This window comes from Nicotiana tabacum, chromosome 9, assembly GCF_000715075.1.
Source record: "Nicotiana tabacum cultivar K326 chromosome 9, ASM71507v2, whole genome shotgun sequence".
Taxonomy (NCBI): Eukaryota; Viridiplantae; Streptophyta; class Magnoliopsida; order Solanales; family Solanaceae; genus Nicotiana; species Nicotiana tabacum.
Window position 1 is genome coordinate 17,907,619 of NC_134088.1, and position 24,866 is coordinate 17,932,484.

At 42.4% G+C, this 24,866-nt stretch overlaps 1 protein-coding gene across 1 annotated transcript; it reads left to right on the forward strand.

The window, feature by feature from the left end:
• Positions 1-19,230: 19,230 nt before the first annotated feature.
• Positions 19,231-19,797, forward strand: LOC107774357 (uncharacterized). The gene has a single exon (XM_016593854.2). It carries the CDS (start codon positions 19,231-19,233, stop codon positions 19,795-19,797), a length of 567 nt encoding a protein of 188 aa, XP_016449340.2.
• Positions 19,798-24,866: the final 5,069 nt, after the last annotated feature.

The following is a 24,866-nucleotide window of genomic DNA, read 5'->3' on the forward strand; positions in this document are numbered from 1 at the left end:
GCTGTGCTTCATACCTTGAGAGAAAAGAAGTTATATGCAAAATTTTCAAAGTGTGAGTTTTGGCTAGACTTAGTGGCATTTTTGGGTCATGTAGTATCGAGTGATGGAATCAAGGTGGATCCGAAGAAGTTTGAAGTAGTGCAGAGTTGGCCCAGACCATCCTCAGCTATAAAGATCCAAAGTTTTCTTGGTTTGTCGGGGTATTACCGTCGATTTGTAGAGGGTTTCTCATTTATTGCAGCACCTATGACCAGGCTGACCTAGAAGGGTGCTCCATTCAGGTGGATAGAGGAGTGTGAGGAGAGCTTTCATAAGCTCAAGACAGCTTTGACTACAGCCCCAGTATTGGTTTTGCCTACAGGTTCGGGGTCTTATACTGTGTAGTGTGATGTATCGCGGATTGGTCTCGGTGCGGTGTTGATGCAGGACGGTAGGGTGATTGCCTATGCATCCAGATAGATGAAGGTGTATGAGAAGAACTATCCTGTCCACGACCTTGAGTTAGCAACTATTGTTCATGCCTTGAAGATTTGGTAGCACTATTTGTATGGTGTCCCTTGTGAGATATACACCTATCAACGGAGTTTGTAGCATCTGTTCAAATAGAAGGATCTTAACTTGCATTAGCGAAGGTGGTTGGAGCTACTTAAGGGCTATGATATCACCATTTTGTACCATCCGGGGAAGGCCAATGTGGTGGCCGATACTTTGAGTCATCGGGCAGAGAGTTTGGGGAGTTTAGCATATCTACCAGCAACAGAGAGGCCAGTGGCGTTAGATGTTCAAGCCTTAGCCAGCCAGTTTGTGAGATTGGATATTTTTGAGCCGAGTTGAGTATTGGCTTATGTGGTCTCTCGATCTTCTCTTTATGATCGTATCAGGGAACGTTAGTATGATGACACCCATCTACTTGTCCTTAAGGACACGGTTCAGCACAGTGATGGTAAGGAGGTCACTATTGGAGATGATGGTGCATTGAGGATGCAGGGCAGGCTATGTGTTCCCAATGTAGATGGATTGCGTGATTTTATTCTCTATGAGGCTCACAGTTCGCGGTACTCCATTCATCCGGGTGCTGCAAAGATGTACCAGGACTTGAGGCAACATTACTGGTGGAGGAGGATGAAGAAGGACATAGTAGAGTATGTAGCTCGGTGTCTAAATTGCCAGCATGTGAAGTATGAGCATCAACGACTAGGTGGGTTGCTTCAGAAGTTAGAGATTCCAGAGTGGAAATGGGAGCGGATCACTATAGATTTCGTTGTTGGACTCCCACGGACTCAGCGGAGGTTTGATGCAGTTTGGGTGATTGTGGATAGGCTGACCAAGTCAGCTCATTTCATTCCTGTGATGACTACTTATTCTTTCGAGCAGTTGGCTCGAGTTTATATCTGCGAGATAGTCAGGCTTTATGGCGTACCGATATCCATCATCTCTGATCGGGGTACACAGTTTACATCACGGTTCTGGAGGGCTGTACAACATGAGTTGGGTACACGAGTGGAGCTGAACACAACATTTTACCCTCAGACAGACGGGTAGTCCGAGCGCACTATTCAAATATTAGAGGATATGTTCCGTGCATGTGTGATAGATTTTGGAGGTTCTTGGGATCAGTTCTTGCCACTTGCGAAGTTTTCCTACAACAACAGTTATTAGTCGAGCATCCAGATGGCACCGTGTAAGGCTCTGTATGGTAGGCGGTGTTGGTCTCCAGTGGGTTGGTTCGAGCCAGGCGAGGCTAGATTATTAGGTATAGACTTGGTTCAGGATGCCCTGGATAAGGTGAAGGTGATTTAGGATCGACTTCGCACAGCCCTGTCCAGACATAAGAGTTATGCAGATTGGAAGGTTTGCGATGTTGCATTCATGGTTGGAGAGCGGGTCCTACTCCGGGTGTCACCCATGAAGGGTGTTATGAGGTACGGAAAGAAGGGAAAGCTGAGTCCAAGGTTTATCGGCCCATTTGAGGTGTTACGACGTATTGGGGAGATTGCTTATGAGCTTGCCTTGCCTCCCAGTCTAGCAGGGGTTCATCCAGTATTCCATGTCTCGATGTTCCGGAAGTATCACAGTGATCCGTCTCATGTACTGGATTTCAGCTCAGTCAAGTTGGATAAGGATCTATCTTATATTGAGGAGCTAGTGCCTATTTTGGACAGGAAGGTTCAAAAGCTGATGTCGAAGAACATTGCTTCCGTGAAGGTTCAGTGGAGGGGTAAGCCGGTCGAGGAGGCGACTTGGGAGACCGTGCATAATATGTGCAGCCGCTATCCTCATCTTTTCACCGCTTCAAGTATGTCTCTATGCTCGTTCGAGGACAAATGATTATTTTAAGAGGGGCGGATGTAACGACCCGGTCGGTCATTTTGAGAGTTATAGCCTCGATCCCTTGTTTACTGCTTTTCCCGTATCTCTTTCTGCTTATGTGACTTGCCGGGAGGCTTTAGTTGTGTTTTCGGAGTGTTTTGGGATACTTAGTCCCTAAACGGAAGCTTAAGTCTTAGGATTTTTGACTGTAGTCGGAACTGTGGGAAGACAATTCTGGAATGGAGTTTCGTCAGTTTCGTTAGCTCTGTTGGGTGAGTTTGGACTTAGGAGCGTGTTCGGAATGTGAATTGGAGGTCTGTAGCTGATTTAGGCTTGAAATGGCGAAAGTTAAATTTTTTGGGAAGTTTGTCTAGAAGTGAACTTTTTGATATCGGATCGAATTCCGATTTCATAAGTTGGAGTAGGTCCATAATGTCAATTATGACTTGTGTGCAAAATTTGAGGTCAATCGAACGTGATTTGATAGGTTTCGACATCGGTTGTAGAAGTTTGAAGTTTCAAAGTTCATTAAGTTTGAATCAGAGGGTGATTCGTGTTTTAGCGTTGTTTGATGTGATTTGAGGGCTCGACTAGGTTCGTATGGTGTTTTAGGACTTGTTGGTATGTTTGGTTGAGGTCCCGAGGGCCTCGGGTGTGTTTCAGATGCTTAACGAATTGAATTTGGATTTATGCAAATTGCTGAAATTTTCTGGTTTCTGGTGTTTTCACACCTGCGGTGGGTTCGTACGAGCAAAATGCCGCATCTGCGATGCCCGCAGATGCGCTAGAGGAACTGTAGGCACAAAGGGAGACCGCAGAAGCGGACCATTGTCCGCAGGTGCACAAACGCAGGTGCGACCACCTGATTGCCGAAGAGGTCCCAGTCACCTTAATTCATTTCTGCACCTGCAATGGAATTTTCGCAGGTGCGGCGTCGTAGGTGCGACTAGAGGTCCGCAGGTGCGAGATCGCTGGGCAGAAAATGGGAACTTTCGAGGGTTTGATCTCATTTTCATTTTGGGTCTTTTAGAGCTCGGATTGAGGCGATAATTTAAGGATTTTTCAGAGAGAACTTTGAGGTAATGATTCTTAACTCGTTTATGGTTATATTCCACTAATCTATAGTTGATTTCATCATTTAGTTAAGGAATTTGGTTGAGAAATTTGGAAAATATGGGAGAAGTTCTTCAACTAAGTTTTTGAGTTTTAATTGGGATTTTGATATCGGATTTGGATAATTTTGGTACGAGTGAACTCGTGAGTGAATGCGTGTTCATATTTTGTGACGTTTACCGGATTCCGAGACGTGGGCCCGGGTCGACTTTTTGCGGCAATTTTCTATTTTTTTTGCTTTAGATTTGATTTCATTAATTAGATTAATCTCTTTTAATTATATTTATGATATGCAATTGTGTTTGGCTAGATTTGGGCCATTCAGAGTCGGGTAATCGAGGAAAGGTCATTCTTACAGAATGATTGAGCTTGGTTCGAGGTAAGTGGCTTGCCTAACCTTGTGTGGGGAAATTCCCCTTAGGATTTGGTACTGTTGTGATATGTGAGCGCCGTGTACGTGAGGTGACGAGTACATACATGTGTAGTCATTGAAAAACCCAATTTATTTTACTGAGTAGCAACCTGTTTTTCCTTTAATTTGAGTTATACCGTTTAAATGAGTATTAGTCCGTTTTCATTCTTAATTGAGCTATTCCAATATGTGTAGTTATCCTGTTTAGTCTAATATCGCATTTCTACGTACTTTAACTGCTTATTTGAACTCTGTGAAGCATGCCTATTTGATTTTCTACTTTCCTTGTTTTTTTTATTAGTATAGCTATAGACATCTTGTTGTTAACTGTTAAATTTATCGGTTGAGCTGTGTGTTTACTTTTGAGACTACGAGGCGGTTCCTCGGGAGTTCTCCCTGCACATTTACTTTTGAGATTACGAAGTGGTTCCTCGGGAGTTCTCCCTGTACATTTACTTTTGAGACTACGAGGTGGTTCCTCATGAGTTCTCCCTGAAATTTACTTTTGAGACTACGAGGTGGTACCTCGGGAGTTCTCCATGTATATTTACTTTTGAGACTACGAGGTGGTACCTCGGAAGTTCTCCCTGTGTATTTACTTTTGAGACTACGAGGCGGTACCTCGGGAGTTCTCCCTACATATTTATTTTGGGACTATGAGATGGTATCTCGGGAGATCCCCTGCTGTTTACCCCTATGTGTTGTACTGTTGTCTTGTTGTGTTTCCTTTTGTTAAATTTTAGTCTCTTATTATACTGTATAGTTTCCCGCCTTACTTATTATTTTCCAGTGGGCCTGGCCTGACCTCGTCACTACTCGACCGAGGTTAGGCTTGGCACTTACTGGGTACCATTGTGGTGTACTCATGCTACTCTTCTGAACATGTTTTGTGTGCAGATCCAGGTGCTTCTTATCGGCCCCGCTACTAGCTGAGAGTGCTTGCTGTTGTACGGAGACTTCAAGGTACATCTGCCGCATCCGCAGACCTCGGAGTCCCCCTCTATCTCTCCTATGTCATTTACCTTCCGTACTTCTTTTGTTCGGCTCTGGTGTATAGAGATACTATTTTGATTAACGAAAATATGTATTATCTTTATTCATGGATGAGTTTGGGTAGAAGAAAATCTAACAGTCTTGCTCGGCCGGGTTCTCTCGGTTGAGCGCCGGTCACGCTCCCTGAGTTTGGGGCGTGTTAGGGTGCCGCCAAGATGTATCAAGACTTGCGGCAACATTATTGGTGGAGGAGGATGAAGAAGGATATAGTTACATATGTAGCTCGATGTCTAAATTGTCAGCAAGTTAAGTATGAGCATCAGAGACCTGGTGGTTTGCTTCAAAAGTTAGAGAATCCCGAGTGGAAGTGGGAGCATATCACTATGGATTTTATTGTTGGACTCCCATAGACTCAAAGGAAGTTCAACGCGGTATGGGTCATTGTGGACAGGTTGACCAAGTCAGCACATTTCATTCTTGTGGCAGTTACCTATTCTTCAGAGCAGTTGGCTAAGATTTACATCCCTGAGATCGTCCTCCTGAACGGTGTGCCCGTGTCTATCATTTCCGATCGAGGTACGCAGTTCACCTTGCACCTCTGGAGGGCTGTACCGTGTGAGTTGGGCATTCAGGTTGACTTGAGCACATTATTTCATCCCCAGACGGACGGATAGTCCGAGCGCACTATTCAGATATTGGAGGACATGCTTCGCGCTTATGTCATAGATTTCAGGGGTTCTTGGGATAAGTTCTTGCCACTTGTGGAGTTTTCCTATAACATCAGCTACTAGTCAAGCATTTAGATGGCTCCCTATAAGGCATTATACGGGAGGCGGTGCCGTTCGCCAGTTGGATGGTTCGAGCCGGGGGAGGCTCAGCTTTTGGGTACATATTTGGTACAAGATGCCTTGGATAAGGTCAAGATTATTCAGGATTGACTTCGTACAGCTCAGTCTAGGCTGAAGAGTTATGCCGACCGAGAGTTCGTGGTGTTGCATTCATGGTCGTAGAGAGGGTGTTGCTCCGGGTTTCACCCATGAAGGGTGTGATGAGGTTCGGAAAGAAGGGAAAGTTGAGCCCTAGGTACGTCAGGCCTTTTGAGATTCTTCAGAGAGTGGGTGAGGTGGCCTACAAGCTCGCATTGCCACCTAGTTTATCAGCAGTCCATCCGGTGTTCCATGTGTCCATGCTCCGAAAGTATCACGGTGATCCGTCCCATGTGTTAGATTTTAGTTCAGTCTAGTTGGTCAAGGATTTGACTTATGAGGAGGATCCGGTGGCTATTCTAGCCCAGCAGGTCCGATAGTTGAGGTCTAAGAGTTATGTTCGATTGCAGTGGAGAGGTCAGCCGGTCGAGGCAGCCACTTGGGAGTCTAAGTTGGACATGCAGAGTAGATATCCATACCTTTTCACCAGTCCAGGTACTTTTCTATGTCCGTTCGAGGATGAACGGTTGTTTTAGAGGTGGAGAATGTGATGACCCGATAGGTCATCTAGAGTTTAAAATCATAATTCTGTGTTCCGAAACATCAAATAGCTTCTTTTAGCCTTCCTCAATTAGCGTGCGCAGTCCGTGACTTTTCTAGAAAGCTTTTATGTGAGCAATTGATTAAAATGTGAATTCGTGCCTTAAAAATCTATTTGAGTTGATTTCGGTCAACGTTTCAAGAAAACAGACCCGGATCCATGTTTTGACAGTCCCAGTGGGTTTGTATCGTGATTTGGGACTTGGACGTATGTCCAGAACCGAATTCGGAGGTCCCTAGCTCGGGTTATCGCAATTTGTTGAAAATTTGAAGTTTAAAGGTTTAAAGAATTTATAAATCAGACTTATGTTTGACTTTGTTGATACCGGGTCCGAATTTTGGTTTCGAATCTTGGTATAGGTCCATTACGATATTTATGACTTGTCTGCCAAATTTAGTGCAAAACGGAAGTGATTTGACGTGATTCGGACGTCCGATTTTTAAAATAGAAATTCTTAAGTTTCATTAAAAATTTCATTTGATTTGGTGTCTGATTCGTAGTTCTAGGTGTTATTTTGGTGTTTTGATTGCGAGCAAGTTCGTATGAGATTTTTGGACTTATGTGCATATATGGTTTGGAGCCCCGAGGGTTCGGGTGAGTTTCGGATAGCCTACGGACCATTTGAACCTAGAAAAATTCTGGTTTCTTGAGCTTCTGCTGTATCTGGAGGGGGAAACTAACCGTTACTCTTCGCGAACGCGACACTAGGATCGCAAACGCGGGGGCAGGTGGGTGCAAGCCTTCGCGAACGTGAAGGGTAACTCTCGAACGCATAGGCCAATGAGTTGTGCTTCGCGATCACGTCAGGCCCTTCGCGAACGCGAACAAGGCCTGATGTCGGTGATTTAAAACAGTCCAAAAATGGGATTTCTTCCATTTTTCATAAACTCTCTATTAGAGCTCGGCCTAGAGGCGATTTTGAAGGGAAAACTCAACACCAATTCATAGGTTTGTACACTTTAACTCATTTCCTTCCATTTTTAACATCACCCATTAATTTCTAGCCCTAATCCTTATTCTTCCATGGTAGAAAACTAGGGATTTAGGAAGAATTGGGTTTTTTTTTTGCAAATTCGGGATTTAGACCTCAATTTGAGGTCGGATTTTAAAACTAATTATATAATCGGGTTTGGGGGTGAATGAGTAAATGGGTTTTGGTCCGAACCTCGGGTTTTGACCAAGCAGGCCCGGGTTTTTTTTTTTTCTTTTTTTCACTTTTTGGGAAGGGTGTAAAAATCCTATCTTTAAGTATCGTAATTGATTTCCTTAGCATTATTTGACGTTATCGAGTTGATTGTGGTTAGATACGAGTGGTTTGGAGATGAATTCTAGAGAAAAGGCCCTGGAAGAGCTCTGAGTTGACTGCAGAGTAAGGTAAGTACCGTGGTTAACCTTAACTTGACGGATTAGGACTTGTTTGCCTATTTTCTACATGTTTAAATATTTGGGTACAACGTATATGTGAGGTGACAAGTACTTATGCATTGTTGTTGGGTTAAAGCATGCGGGTGGGACTTGTTTCTTGTAATTTATATTCTTCTTTGATTATGATATCCATGCTTAGACTAGTTTATTACTTAATTGATCGTTCTTTACACATTTATGAACTATTTGTGAAAATTGAGTATTTTTGGAAGTTGAGTCTTGGTATAGTGGAACCGTTGTTGACGTAAGGTTTATTCTTGCTTATTCTATCTCCCTAATTATATATATATGTATAATCATTGCTACTTGGTAAGGGAGAGTGTTAAAGCATGAAGGGTGATGCCGTGCAGATTATTGTTTCATTATTGATTAATACATAGTGAGGAAGAGAGTTAAAGCACGAAGGGTAATGTCGTTCCATATTTATTATTTCATGATGAAATTGAGAGTAAAAGCACAAAGGGTGATGCCGTGCCATATTTATTATTTTATGGGGAGATTGAGAGTAAAAGTACGAAGGGTGATGTCGTGCCATTATTATTGTTTCATGGTAGGTTGAGAGTAAAAGTATGATGGGTAATGCCGTGCAGTCTTTATTCATTTTGTTTACCCGTTTTCATTGGTTGAAAGTTTATTGACTGTTTCATGTTGTCATTTCCTGTTGTAGATACCCTATCCTGTACCCCTTCTTGCATGTCCCCTCCCACTAGTACGTGTTTAATCTCTATTTGTTGTTATGTTGTATATATATTCTTGCTTGTACATGTTTAATTATGTGAGTGTCCTGTCATAGCCTCGTCACTACCTCGTCGAGGTTAGGCTCGGCACTTACGGAGTACATTGGGTCGGTTGTACTCATACTATACTCTGCACTTCTTGTGCATATTTTGGTACTGGTCCCAGCTGTACGTGAGGTGCATCAGCTCAGATTGGCATATTTGGAGACTCGAGGTAGACCTGCTGGCGTCTGCAAACCTTGAAGTCCCCTTCCTTTTTCCTCTTTCACTGTTCATTTCATTCGAGACAGTTGTACTTATTTTAAACTTTATTTGTAGAATTTTTAGAAGCTCGTGCACTTGTGACTCAGATCCGGATTGTACTTAGATATTATTGGTTATTATGCCACTTCGTACTTCGTTTAGTTTCATTCCAATTTAATTGGTTTTACTTATTTGAATTGTTTAAAAACTGGCTCAAGGATTTCTCTAATGTTGGCTTGCCTAGTAAGTGAAATGTTAGGCGTCATCACAGTCCCGAAGGTGGAAATTTCGGATCGTGACAATAAAATATAAGAACGGCAAAGGAGCAGGTTTGCGTTGGCATTTAATATATATTGACGAAGAGGTAAGCTTCTTTTGAACATTTATTTTGATATAATTTATTACTTATTTTTATTATTTTTAATTTTTTAAATTATGGTTATATTAATTTATAGGAGGACAAAGATCCATGCAGTACTTTTCAATAAAAATGTTAAAGAGGGGAAAGATTCATTTCAACAAAACAAAAGGTATTGCATTCTAAATGGTTCTTTACCTATTTATCTGTGCACAATGAGTTAAAAATATCTTTTGAAATTATAGTACAGTTAGGGGATGCACCAGCCACTTTTCGACCACAAAAGTTTTGAATAATTTTCTAATTCTAAAGAGTCAACAAAAAATTCACTACTCCATTAGAATATTATTTAGTAATTTCTTTCTTGATATATTTTGATAATACATAGATACTTTCATTTTAATGTATGTAAAGTATGTCACTTCCTTTAAAAATTAATCTTACGTGTGAATTCTCGTAAAACTTTTTACAAACGTAATTTGCATATCGATAAAAGCAAAGGAAGCATCTATGGTGGAAGGAAAAAAGAGGCTCAAAATAATAACTCTAGTTGAAAGGTAAGTAAAAATTAATTAAGCTATTTAATATTTATATTAAGTAACTAATAACTGATGAAATGTTTACTTACTTCTTTCAACTAATACATATTCCAATTATGAGTGGTAGATATGAAAAAATCCCGTACTCACAAAAGACAAAATAAAGCTTAGTATAAATTTAATTAATAAATAATTACTTGTGATTATAAAAACTTCTTATATAATACCTTGAAAAATCGACCCTTTTACATCACAAAATGCTATAACAGGTTTCTCATCTATTAGTTGTTGTATTATTTCACCATCTTTTTCAGGAAGCTCATCCCATATTGTGTAACGACTCTGCTAGTCGTTTTGAGAGTATTAGCCCTGAAACCCTATTTATTGCTCCCTCTAGTTCCTTTTGTGGTTACGTAACTTGTCAGGAAGATTTGTTTTTGATTTTGGAGTGAAATGTGATATATAATCCCTAAATTTGCGAGTTTAAGTTCTAAAAATTGACCGTAGTTTGAATTGTATGAAGACGACCTCGGAATGGAATTCCGGTGGGTCTAATAGCTCTGTAGGGTAATTTTGGTCTTGGGAGTGTGTTCAGATGTTGAATTGGAGGTCCGTAGGTCTTTTTAGCGTCAATTGGCGAAAGTTAAAAAATTGGATGAGTTTTGGAAAGTTTGACCGGGAGTGAACTTTTTGATATCGAGGTCGGATTCGGATTCTAAAAGTTGAAGTAGGTCGATAATATCAATTATGACTTATGTGCAAAATTTGAGGTCAATCAGACTTGATTTGATAGGTTTCGGCGTCGAATGTAGAAGTTTAAAGTTTTAAAGTTCATTAGGCTTGAATTGATGTGCAATTCATATTTTTAGCATTGTTTGATGTGATTTATTGACTAAGTTCGTATGATGTTGTAGGAATGGTTGGTATATTTGGTCGAGGTCCAGGGGGCCTCGGGTGAGTTTCGGATGGTTAACGGATCGAAATCGGACTTAGAGCAAAGCTGGGATTTTTCTGCCTTCTGGTGCAATCGCACCTGCAGAACTATTCTCGCAGGTGCGGCTGGCAAGGTGCAGAAGCAGAATTGGGGCTTGGACTGGGACTGTATCGCAGGTGCATGAGGGCTTCCGTATCTGCTAGCCCGCAGGTGCAACCGAGGCTCCGCATATACGGAGTGAAGGAAGGGCCGCCAGTGTCGCAGAAGCGTAGAAGCGACCGCGAAAGCGAGGACGCAGAAGCGGACATCTTGTACGCAGAAGTGATAGAAGCCACAGAAGCAGGGAGGACCTCGCATTTGCAAGACTGCAGATGCAGTTAAGATTCTGCAAAAGCGGAAGTTCTGACAGAACACTTAAATACAAGGGTTCGCGATTTTGCTTCATTTTAAACATTTTGAGCTCGAGTCTTGGCGATTTCTGAGAGCATTTTCGAGGGATTTCTTGAGGTAAGTCTCTTGTACTCATTTTTTATCAATAATGTTGTTTCCCCATTGATTTTTCCACCTAGTTTGTGTGTATTTAAGATGAAATTTCGGAGTTTGAGGCTAGGAATTTGGAGAGTTTAATTTGGGAATTTGAGTGGTGATTTGGTGTCGGATTTTGGTAAAATTGATATAGTTGGACTCGTGGTCGAATAGGTGTTCGTAGTTTTTGAATTTTACCCGATTTCGAGACGTGGGCCTGAATCGACTTTTTGGTGCGATTTTTCCATTCTTTGCTAAAATCGTAGTTTCATTTTTTAAATTAGTTCCTTGTAGTTGTATTTATAGTATGTAATTATTTTGGCTAGATTCGAGCCGATCAGAGTCGGAAAGTCGAGGGAAAGTCATTCTTATCGATTGATTAAGCGAGATTTGAGGTAAGTGACTTGTCTAACCTTGTGTGGGGAAAATTCCCTTAGGATTTGGTACTGTTGTAACAATTTGTGATATGTGAGCGCTGTGTACATGAGGTGATGAGTACGTGCATGGGCTAATTGCGGAAATTTCGGTTCTTGTTGAGTAGACTTCTTTTAAATTCCTTAACTGGGTTGCCTTAACATGTGTTGCTGTCATGTTTAGTCTAGTATCGCATATCTATGTGTCTTAACCTTTACTTGAAATTCGTGCAACATGCTTAGTTGAGTTTCCTATTTCCTTGATTATTGTATTCGGTCTTTAACTATAGGATTCCTCGTCGTAAATTCGTTGTTCCATAATTTAAGAGTTATATATTTATTTTTGGGACTACAAGGCGGTACCTCGGGAGATCCCCTTGTTGTATATTTACTTTTGGGACTACGAGGCGGGTACCTCGGGATATCCCCCTGTCGTGTATTTACTTTTGGGACTACAAGGCGGTACCTCGAAAGATCCCCCCGGTTGCATATTTACTTTTGGGACTACGAGGCGGTACCTCGGGAGATCCCCTTGTTGTGTATTTACTTTTGAGACTATGAGACAGTACCTCGGGAGATCCCACTATTGTATATTTACTTTTGGGACTACGAGGCGGTACCTCGGGAGATCCTCCTGTTGTGTATTTACATTTGGGACTACGAGACGGTACCTTGGGAGCGACCCTGTTGTTTACCTCTAATTGTTGTGCTATTACCTTTATGTAATTTCTTGTTGTTCATTTCTCAGTCATTTCATTGTATTATTATATTTTCTGCCTCATTTCCTTTTATTCTAGCAGGGCCCTGGCCTGACCTCGTCACTACTCTACCGAGGTTAGACTTGGCAATTACTGGGTACCGTTGTGGTGTACTCATACTACACTTCTGCATATCTTTTTGTGCAGATCTAGTTTCTTCCTACTAGACCAGATACTAGTGAGTTGGACCGTATGTGGAGACTTCAAGCTATATCTGCCAGCTTTCGCAGATCTCGGAGTCCCCCTCTATCCTTATTATGTTGTTTCCCTTATTCTCTTTAGACTTTGATGTATAGAGACACTTAGTATTTTCTCTTAGAAACTTGTGACTTATTTCTACTAGTTTTGGGAGTTGTATCTATTTTGAATCACAGTCTGATTTATGTTACATGTTGAGATTTGAGTTTCAGTTTTATATTTTCATTATTCCGCATAATTGTTAGGATTACCTAGTCTTAGAGATTAGGTGCCATCACGATATCCTACAGAGAGAAATTGGGGTCGTGACAAGTTGGTATCAGAGCACTAGGTTCATAGGTGTTATGAGTCACAAGCAGGTTTAGTAGAGTCTCACGGATCGTTACAGAGACATCTGTACTTATTTTTGAGAGGCTACAGAACTGTTAGGAAAAGCTTCACTTCTTTGATTCCTTATCGTGTGGGATTTTGACTTCGATTCTAAATTTCTAATTTTCTATTCTCTCACATATGCTGAGGACACATACAACTGGATCAGATGACCAGACACCCGCGCCCCCTACTAGAGCCGCGAGAGGCCGGGGTCGGGGTAGAGGCCGAGGACTTCCACGTGGTGAAGCCAGAGCACCCGCACAAGCTGCTACAGAGGAGCCACCAGTAGCTCCAGTTGGAGGGCAGGCACCTGAGATGCTTGTTACTGCACTAGCTCTCCAGGAGACTCTAGCCCAGTTTCTGAGCATGTTCAGCACCTTGGCTCAGGCAAGATTGATACCACTTGCTCCTGCCACATCTCAGGCTAGGGGAGGAGCACATACTCCTATCGCTGGTACCCAGAGAAGCGGGTTAAGGTCGACCAGGTTCCAGAGATCATACCGATGTAGCCAGTAGCTCCAGTTTAGCCCGAGGTTAGGGCAGCAGTTTCTGAGGCGGAGCAACTCAGGCTTGAGAGGTTCAAGAAGTACCACCCTCCTACTTTCAGTGGCTTGGCGTCAGAGGATGCCTAGGGTTTTCTTGAGGAGTACCACCGTATCCTCTGTACTATGGGTGTTGTAGAGACTAGCGGGGTTTCTTTCACTACGTTACAGCTTAGAGGAGCGACTTACCAGTGGTGGCGAGCATATGAACTGGGTAGTCCGGCCGAGGTAGCTTCACTCACTTAGACTCAGTTCTCAGATATGTTCTTGAGGGAGTATGTTCCCCAGAGTCTCAGAGATGCATGGCGCGCAGAGTTTAAGAAGTTGCGCCAGGGTTCTATGACCGTGTCAGAGTATGCAGTCCTATTCAGTGATTTGGCTAGGCATGCACCAGCCTTGGTTGCTACTGTCTTGGAGCGGGTTTGTTGATTTATTAAGGGGCTCAACCCCAACATCAGATTCAGCATGGCCCGGGAGTTGGAGATGGATATTACGTACCAGCAGGTAGTAGGGATTGCTAGGAGGTTGGAGGGTATGCTGATTCAGGAGAGGGAGGAGAGAGAGAGGCCAAGAGGTCTCGAGAGTCTGGCACTTATAGTGGTACTCGTGCCCCAGCTGCAGCTTATCAGGGCAGGGGTTATATGGGCCTCCCTATTCATTCAGAACTTCCAGCCGCCAGCGGTGCTCCGGCCACTCCTAGGCCCCAGGATCCCTATTATGCACCGCCAACGTCTAGTGTACCTCCTGTACGGGGTGCTTTCAGCGGTCAGTCCAGCCGATCAGGCCTGAGCCAGTCATAGTAGACACGTCCTCCGAGAGCTTGTTTTGAGTGTGGTGATACTAGTCATGTGGTGAGGGATTTCCCCAGACTTAGGAGGGGTGTACCTCCATAGATTTTTCAGGCACCACATTCTCCACTGGGTTCTCAGGCTATGATTACCGCACCAACTACCGCTCCACCTACACCGCCAGCTAGAGGTGGGGGTCGAGCAGGTAGAGGTTGCCCTAGAAGGGGAGTCCAGGCCAAATATTATTCCCTTCCTGCTAGGACGGAGGTAGTTGCATCCAATTCTGTCATCATAGGTATTGTTCCGGTATGTCATAGAGATGCATCAGTCTTATTTGATCCAGGCTCCACTTATTCTTATATGTCATCTTATTTTGCTTCGTATTTGGGTGTATCTCGTGATTCTCTGAGTTCACCTGTCTATGTGTCTACACCCGTGGGTGATTATATTATTGTTGACCGTGTGTATCGGTTATGTTTGATTGCTCTTAGTGGTTTTGAGACCAGAGCTGATTTATTATTGCTTAGTATGGTGGATTTCGATGTTATTTTGGGCATGGATTGGTTGTCGCCCTATCACTCTATCCTTGATTGTAACGCCAAGACGGTGACGTTGGCTATGCCAGGTCTACCGCGACTAGAGTGGAGAGGTACCTTAGATTTGTTCCTAACAGGGTTGTCTCATTTCTTAAGGATCAACAAATGGTTGAGAAGGGGTATGATGCGTATCTGGCCTATGTGAGGGATGTTAGTGTGTCGAGTCTGTTCCGGCAGTGAGGGACTATTCAGATGTATTTCCGGCGGATCTTTCGAGCATGCCACCCGACAGAGATATCGATTTTGGCCTTGATTTGTTAACGGGCACTCAGCCCATTTCTATTCCACCTTATCGTATGGCCCCAGCAGAGTTGAAAGAATTAAAGGAACAGTTGCAAGAGTTGCTCGATAAGGGCTTTATTCGGCCCTGTGTGCCGCCTTGGGGTGCTCCTCTCTTGTTTGTAAAGAAGAAGGATGGTTCTATGCGAATGTGTATTGATTATCGCTAGTTGAACAAGGTTACAGTGAGGAACAGGTATCGATTGCCACGTATTGATGACCTATTTGATCAGTTTCAGAGTGTCAGGGTGTTCTCTAAGATCAACTTGCGTTCAGGCTATCATCAGTTGAAGATTCTTGAGCCAGATATCCCGAAGACTAATTTAGGACTCGGTATGCTCATTACGAGTTCCTTGTGATGTCTTTTGGGTTGACCAATACCCCAACAACATTCATGCATTTATGGACAGTGTATTTCAGCCCTATCTTGACTCTTTCATCATTATGTTTATTGACGACATTTTGGTGTACTTTCAGAGTCAGGAGGATCATGAGCAGCATATGAGGGCTGTGCTTCAGACCTTGAGAGGGAAGAAGTTATATGCAAAATTTTTGAAGTGTGAATTCTGGCTCGATTCAGTGGCATTTTTGGGTCATGTAGTATCGAGCGAGCGGATCAAGGTAGACCCAAAGAAGATTGAAGCAGTGCAGAGTTGGCCCAGACCATCCTCAGCTACGGAGATTCAGAGTTTTCTTGTCTTGGCAGGGTATTATTGTCGATTTGGATAGGGTTTCTTGTCTATTGCAGTACTCATGACCAGATTGACCCAGAAGAGTGCTTTGTTTAGGTGGACCGAGGAGTGTGAGGAAAGCTTTCAAAAGCTCAAGACTGTTTTGGCTACAACCCCAGTAATGCGTCGCGCATTGGTCTCGGCACGGTGTTGATGTAGGACGGTAGGGTGATTGCCTACGTGTCTAGACAGCTGAAGGTACATAAGAAGAACAATCATGTCCATGACCTCGAGTTAGCAACTATTGTTCATGCCTTGAAAATCTGGCAGCACTATTTGTATGGTGTTCCTTGTGAGGTTTTCACCGATCACCGGAGTCTACAACATCTATTTAAACAGAAAGATCTTAACTTGCGATGGCGGAGATGGTTGGAGCTGCTTAAGGATTATGACATCACCATTCTCTATCATCTCGGGAAGGCCAATGTGGTGGCCGATTCCTTGAGTCGCAAGGCGAAAAGTTTGGGCAGTTTATCATATTTACCAGTAGCAGAGAGGCCTTTAGCCTTGGCCAACCAATTTTTCAGATTGGATGTTTCCGAGCCAAGCAAAGTTTTGGCTTGTGTGGTTTCTCAGTCTTCTCTTTATGATCGTATTAGAGAGACTCAGTATGATGACCCCCATCTGCTTGTCCTTAAGGACACAGTTCAGCACGGCGATGCCAAGGAAGTCACTATTGGGGATGACGATGTATTATGGATGCAGGGCAGGCTATGTGTGCCTAATGTAGATGGTTTGCGTGAGTTGATTCTCCAGAAGGCTCACAATTCGCGGTACTCCATTCATCCAGGTGCCGCGAAGATGTATCAGGATTTGAGGCAGCACTATTGATAGAGGCGGATTAAGGACATAGTGGAGTATGTAGCTCAGTGCCTAAATTTTCAGCAGGTGAAGTATGAGCATCAGTGGCCAGGTGGATTGCTTCAGAAGCTAGAGATTCCAGAGTGGAAATGGGAGAGGATCACTATGGATTTCATTGTTGGGCTCCTGCAGACTCAGAGGAAGTTTGATGTAGTTTGGGTGATTATGGATAGATTGACCAAGTCAGCTCATTTCATTCCTGTGGTTACTACTTATTCGTCGTAGTAACTGGCTCAGGTTTACATTCGCGAGATTGTCAGGCTTCATGGCATGCTGGTATCTATCACAGTTCAGGAGGGCCGTACGACAAGAGTTGGGTACTCGGGTGGAGCTAAGTACAACATTTAACCCTCAGACGGACGGGCACTCCGAGCGCACTATTCAGATATTAGAGGATATACTTCGTGCATGTGTGATGGACTTTGGGGGTACTTGGGATCAGTTCTTGCCACTTGCGGAGTTTGCCTACAATAATAGTTATCAGTCGAGCATTCATATGGCACCGTATGAGGCTTTGTATGGTAGACGGTGTCGGTCTCCAGTGGGTTGGTTCGAGCCGGGCGAGGCTAGGCTATTAGGTACAAACTTGGTTTAGGGTGCTTTGGAAAAGGTTAAATTAATTCAGGATCGACTTCGTACAACCCAGTCCAAACAGAAGAGTTATGCGGATCGGAAGGCTCGCGACGTTGCATTCATGGTTGGAGAGCGGGTCTTGCTTCGAGTTTTGCCCATGAAGGGTGTTATGAGGTTCGGAAAGAAGAGAAAGTTGAACCCTAGGTATATGAGGATTTTTGAGATTCTTGAGAGGGTTGGAGAGGTGGCTTACGGACTTGCACTACCACCTGGTCTCTCTGCAGTTCATCTAGTATTACATGTTTCCATGCTCCGGAAGTATCACGACGATCCGTCTCATGTGTTAGACTTCAGTTCATTTCAGTTGGACAAGGATTTATCCTATGTTGAGGAGTCGATGGCCATTTTGGACATACAAGTTTGAAATTTGAGGTCAAAGAACATCACTTTTGTGAAAGTTCAGTGGAGGGGTCATCCGGTCGAAGAGGTGACTTGGGAGATCGAGCATGATATGCGTGGCCGTTATCCTCATCTTTTCACCACTCCAGGTATGTCTCTATACTTGTTCGAGGACGAACGTTTGTTTTAAGAGGGGGAGGATGTAAGGATCCAACCAGTCATTTTGAGAGTATTAGCCCCGAACCCCTATTTATTGCTCCCTCTAGTTCATTTTATGATTACGTAACTTGTCGGGAGGATTTGGTTTTGGTTTTGGAATGAAATGAGACATATAGTCCCTAAATTTGGGAGTTTAAGTTCTAGAAATTGACAATAGTTTGAACGGTATGAAGACGATATCAGAATGGAGTTCCGGCAGTTCTAATAGCTCCGTGGGGTGATTTTGGTCTAGGGAGAGTGTTCGGATGTTGAATTGGAGGTCCGTGGGTCATTTTAGCGTCAATTGGCGAAAGTTAAAAAATTGGATGATTTTTGAAAAGTTTGACTGAGAGTGGACTTTTTGATATCGGGGTCGGATTCCGATTCCGAAAGTTGGAGTAGGTCCGTAATGTCAATTATGACTTATGTGCAAGATTTGAGGTCAATCGGATTTGATTTTATAAGTTTCGGCGTCATATGTAGACGTTTGAAGTTTTAAAGTTCATTAGGCTTGAATCAATATGTAATTCGTATTTTTAGTGTTTTTGATGTGATTTATAGGATCGAACAAGTTCGTATGATGTTTTACTACTGGTTGGTATATTTGGTCGAGGTCCCGAGGGCCTCGGGTGAGTTTCGGATGGTTAACGTATCGAAATCATACTTAGAGCAAAGCTAGGATTTTTTTGTCTTCTGGTGCAATCTCACATGCGGAACTATTCTCGCAGGTGCGCTACTGCAGGTGCGGATGGCAAGGCACAAAAGCGGAATTGGGGCTTGGCCTGGGGCTGTGTCGCAGGTGCGTGTGGGCTTCCGCATCTGCGAGCCCGCAGGTGCGAGCAAGGAGTCGCATATGCGGAGTGAAGGAAGGGCAGCCAATGTCGCAGAAGCGTAGAAGGGACCGCAAAAGCAGACTATATCTGACAAAATAAGGATATCCTTTTAAATAGTCTGAAAATAATTTTCAGTACGTTCATATTTTTTATAGATAATAAATAAAGTACAAGGACAAATAATTTTTCATGTTGGACTATATCTGCCCCAACATATTTTCTCGTATGGACAACTATATGTTGCACTTTGAAGAGGAATATCAATGCCCACAACAAAATTACTTATCATGATGGAGCAACCAAAGCGTCAAAAGAGAATATACGCAAAAAACATCATCTACAAAGAAGGCTCAGGTAAGATATCATAACATTGCATATTCATAAACTATGAGTGCATAATAGTATTATCTGAATAACATAACTATATTGATAATTTTGCAGGTTCGGATGATGATGTCCAAGTAGAGTGGCGGTGCAAAATTAATAAGAAAAACAAAGTTGATAATATGGGATGAAGCACCTATGGCAAGGTGTCAGACTATCGAAATAACTAACAGGAGCTTCGGAGATATAATGGATATCGATGAACCATTTGGTGAAAAAGTAATGGTTTTTGGAGGTGATTTTCGTCAAGTACTACCAGTAGTTCCAAAAGCGACGAGAGTTGAGATTGTAAATGCTAGCTTGGTAAAATCATACTTATGGCCTAAAATGGAAAAGATTCAGTTAACAAGAAATATGAGAGCAAGAACAAATCCAACATTCATTGATTTCTTGCTTCGCATCGGCAATGAGGAAGAGCATACAATAAAAGAGGATATGGTCCTCCTCCCTGAGCAATTAGTTATCAAACCCAACTGTAATATTAGTGGTGAAGATCTCTTAATAACAGAAATATTTCCATCATTAAACAAAAATGGAAGTTGTGCAAAGTACATGACGGAAAGAGTTATTTTAGCTAGCAGCAATGAATATGTTGATCAACTAAATGAGATGTTGATTGACAAGTTCCCTAGTGAGACCAAAATATTTCACAGTTTCGACTCAGCAGAAGATGATACCAAAAACTACTACCAGGAAGAATACTTAAATACTTTAACACCAAATGGCCTTCCACCACACAGGTTCGTTGTCAAGTAGTGTAACGACCCGACAGGTCATTTTGCGCTCTAGCACATCATCCGATGGTTTGAAGCTGTGAGTAGCTTCACTTCAGGTATTATGACTTGTACGCATGATTGGAATTGAATTTTGGGAAGTTCGAAGTTGATTTGGAAAGAAAATTCTTATTTCAGAGGCTTTAAGTTGGAAGAATTGACTAAGGTTTGACTTTTGAGTAAAAAATCTTGGAATTGGGATTTGAAGGTTCCAATAGGTTCGTATGATGGTTTTGTACTTGGGCATATATTCGGGTTGAGTATCGGACCACCCAGGAGCATTTCTGCGCTTATAGTGGAAATTGGCATTTTGAAGGTTTCAAGAATTTCTTAAGTTTGAATCGAAGTGGACTTCAGTGTTATCGAAGTCCGTTTGGGATTTCGAGCCTTGGAATAGGTTCGTATTGTAATTTATGACTTGTGCGCAAAGTTTGGCGTCATTCTAGAAAGTTTAAGTATGATTCGAACGCGTTCCTCGAAGTTTAAAAATTTGAAAGTTTAAAGGAGGGTTTCGATTGTTGATTCTCAATTTTGATATTTTTTGGTGTGATTTGAGACCCCGAATATTTTCGTGTTATGTTTTGGGACTGTTTGGTGCGTTTGGTTGGTGCCCCGGGGGGCTTCGGGGTTTGAAACGGATTGAACTTGGAAGTTGAGGACCTGTTGATGCTGCTGAAATCTGGTGTCATCGCACCTGCGGAAGAAGTGGCCGCAGGTGCGAAGTTTCAATCGTAGGTGCGATTATCGTGGGGGAAGTCTTGAGCGCAAGTTTGAGGAAATGTCCGCACCTGCGAAGCCATAGATGCGGAGAAGAAATGCAAAAGCAGAGGTTGGCCAAGAAGGCCTAGGCCGCAGAAGCGGACATGGACGCGCATGTGTGCGAGCACAAAAGCCAGCAGAAGCGGAAGCACAGATTCACTAACTGGGGCGCAGAAGCGAGGACGGTTGGTTTGAGCTGGAGCCACACCTGCGATGCATTTTCCGCAGGTGCGGGGCCGCAAAAGCAGCTAATGGAACGCAGGTGCGAAGATCGTTGGGCAGTAAGGTGTTTTTAATCCGAGATTTGGCCCATTTCTCTCCCATTTTCATTTGGTTGGGTGATTTTTGGAGCTCTTGGAGGTAAGATTTTCATCATCTATGTCAAGGTAAGTAATTCTCACATATTGTGAGTTAAATACATGGATTCTATAAGGATTTAAACATGAAAACTAGTAGAAATTGTGGGGTTTTGGTATAAAACCTAGAAATTGGTATGTTTGGATTTTGACCACGAAATTAGATATAGAATTTGGAATAAATTATATATTTGAGTTCGTGGCGTTATGAGTAAAGTTTATCTTCGAAGAGTTTCGGAATCCGGGCACGTAGGCCCGAGGGTTAACTTTATTGACTTTTAGAGCGGAGTTGGGGATTGTTATGAATTGATTAATTATAAGCATTGGATTATAAGCATTGGCTTGAATTGAAGAGTTAGAGAGACGTTAGAGTCGGTTTTGGAACTTTGGAGCGAGGTAAGTCTCTTGTATAACCTTGTGAGGGGGAAACTAATCCTTAGGCGATATTTATTGTTATGTGGAACTAGCTGTGGGTGCTACGTACGCACGAGATGACGGGAGTCCATACATAGCTAAAGCATGTTTATGTCCGGGTAGACTTAGGACTTTATCATGCAATATTTGAATTGTTTGGACTCATTTTTCTAGCTTAATTAATTGAAAGTTTAACTAAAAATTGATTTGTTGCCATGATATTTGATAAATGTAAAGGGGTATATTTATTATTGTGCCCATGTACTGTGTAGTAAGAATGTGTCTCGTAATTCAATAATTTCCTTTCTTTCTTGTGGAACGGACAGAATGCCTTGCCAGTATAATAGATGCATCTATGGTTCTTGTCGCTCGACCCTCGGCAGTGTACACATTATTCTGGATCGGGCCGAACGACCTCGGTATAATCATGCGTTATATCGCTAGTAGACCGAATATTTACGAGATTGTCCTTTCATTGATGTTTGACAATGTATATGGTATTTTCTTATCCGTTCGATACTGGCACTTGATACATCTGAGCTGTTGAGATATAATATGATACTGAGAAATCTATATCTTTAAAGGAAACTTTTTGGAAGGTTATGTAACTTACAGTTTAACCCCACTATTATTGTTGTGCTTCATATCTGCTATGATTTATCATATTGCTTTATTGGACCTCTAGTAAGTGTCGATGTCGACCCTTCGTCACTACTTCTGTGGGGTTAAGTTAGATACTTACTGCGTATATGTTGATTTACGTACTCATGCTGCACTTCTGCACTAAATGTGCAGGATATGACAGGTTCATTTGGTGATTATCTTGGCGCGTAGGCGCAACTATTGGGGACACTTTATATGAGCTGCATTCCAGGCTACGCATCGCAGTCTACAGTGTCCCCATCGTACTATTTATTTTAACATGTCTTATTTACATTTAGGACAAACGTTATATTATTATTTTACTCCTTAGAAAAATGCTCATGCACTTGTGACATCGGGTTTTGGGGTTATACTAGTTGATGATTATGGTTTCGTATATTATTAACGCCTTTCAATTCTTTTATAAACTACAAATACAGTACGTTCCCGTGGATTTAGAAGTGTAAATCTTCTTCCTTATTAGAATCTATGATTTCGAACGTAATAAAATGAATAATTTAATTGACAAATCACTGTTGGCTTGCCTGACGGTGACGTTAGGCGCCATCACAACCTATAGTGGATTTTGGGCCGTGATAGCTTGGTATCCAAGCGTTAGGTTCACTTAGGTCTCACGAGTCATGAGCAAGTTTAGTAGAGTCTTGCGGATCGGTACAGAGACGTCTGTACTTATCTTCGAGAGGCTGCAGGGCTATTAGGAGCACTTCCCTTCTTGATTTCTCCTCGTGCGATTTGATTCTTTTGAGGCTTATGCCTTTATTTCCTTTCTACTCAATATTATGCGACGTGAAGTTGTTATCAATTGGGCGTCGAAGAGTTGTGGTGGTACTGCAGACGTGGTGCAGGATGTGTTTTTCCCTGCATGTTCAGGTGGGCTATTATCGTCGCCTTGAGGAAGGATGTTCTTTTGTTTTAGCTTAGTATTTGTATTTCCTATGGTTTCGAGACTGTGCACAGATTGCTATGATATTTATGCGTTATTTTTGCACCATGTTGGCGTAATAGTAGGGTGCTTGTCTATGTTTCGAGGCAGTGAATGACTCGAAAGGAGGATCTCTTAGTGCGTGGTTTAGGGGTTTGGAATTTAATACCAGCGGGGGAAGGACAATCGGTCTATGGATGTTCAGGCTTTGGTTGATGGAGTAACGTGATTGATATTTCAAACTTGGTGAAAATTCTCATTTGTGATGTGGTGTCGTCGTCCTTATTTTAACTCATTAAGGTTCGCCAGTGTTATGGTCTTCTTTGATTTGCCTTCGGGGCAGGGTGTGGTGAAATAGTGTCTAAGAAACGGTTTTTCAGAGATGGTGGTGTATAGCGGTTTCAGAATCGAATCAGTGTTTCGAATGCTGATGGCTAGAGAGAGAGATGACCTTCGAGGAGGCTTAGAGTTGGAAGCAATTTATTAGTTCAGGTGCTACAAAAATGGATTTTGACTCGATGCAACATTTGGGTAGCGAAGGATGAGGGAGGACATGGCGGGAAACGTCTCACGGTGGTCGAACTACTAGCAGGTCAAGTATGAAAAGTAGAGGTCGAGAAGTTGCTTAAAGGAGATGGTTTAACCGAAGTAAGAGTGGCAGATTAGAAAGTGACTAGGTTTACGAATTTTATTTGGGATGGTGGCTACTGTATTGAGGAACATTAAATATGGTAGAAAAGAGTTTGCTTGAAATGAAGAGGGGTGTGAAAACTTAATTATCGTTGGGATGCAACATGACTTCAAGTTTGAAATGTATTTTTGGACTTTCAGTTGATGTCAATAGGGGAATGAACGGACTTGTACAGCTGGTGGATGAGCACGTGCTCTGGATGGTTTACTGATTTCGTGGTAGTTGTACCCAGTGCATCGTCGTTGGGAGATGTCAGTATGGAATTCCAAATGTGGGCTATCTCCTGTGGACAGGTCAGCGGTTGTGTGATTTTGATGAAGTTTCTACGAAGAGTTCTACTGACTACGAAGCAGAAGGTCGAGTATACGATTATGACTGATAATTCAGATTGTTCATGAAAAATTTAATAAGAAACTATAAGAAATTTGGCAGGTTGACGGTGCGAGATCATGGTGATTGAAAAAGAGGAATCGTTGTGGGTTCTAGATTTATGTGATTGTAGCTTAAAGCTAAGTGGGGGAGCCCACCATCTACGATTGGATCGTGTGGTTGTCTGTTTGTGCAGCTTCTGGTTATCGGTACATTGGTGGATTATTTATGACTAAGAAAAGAAAACATCAGGGATAATTCGAGCAAAGGATTTGATGAATGTGTGCTATATTTTGCCTTATCGATTTATGCACAGATTTTGGAGAGACTCAGAGTTTATGCTTCTGGTAGATGTGATGTACAAGGAAAAATAATTCATCCGGTTGCTTCTTTTGGAGTGTTCATGTGCTGACAGTGCACTAGAGTTTGGCTTGTATTCGGGACCAAGTCAGAGTGGGTGACTCTCAACAGTGGTTCTAATGGGTTCGTTATGTGGCTGAAGACCAGGATTTTGCAGTAGAGTGTGAAGAATACTTGGATAATTTTCTATGTTATCATCGGGTCTGCGGGGCAGTATTGAAAAACAATGGGAGAAATAGTTTCGGATTCGCGGAAGGTCTTTCAGAATGGGTGTACCAGTTGGAGATGCTATTGTGCACATGAGGAAGGTATGAGATGGTTCATGGGTATTGAGACGATGTGGTCTCGTGAAGTGGGTCACTCGGGAGGAGTGTTGTTGAGTTTCATTATGATTCTTGGATGAAGCTACTATTATTTCTAAGGCAAGTTAAAAGTGAATTGGAAGAAGTAGTTCGGTTAGTAATGGTTGAATCAGCATGATTGTAGCAATGATCAGTTCCTTCAGCGTGTGAAGTCAT

Coding starts and splice junctions, on each gene's coding strand:
- LOC107774357 (XM_016593854.2), top strand. CDS start 19,231: ATGGATATCGATGAACCATTTGGTGAAAAAGTAATGGTTTTTGGAGGT.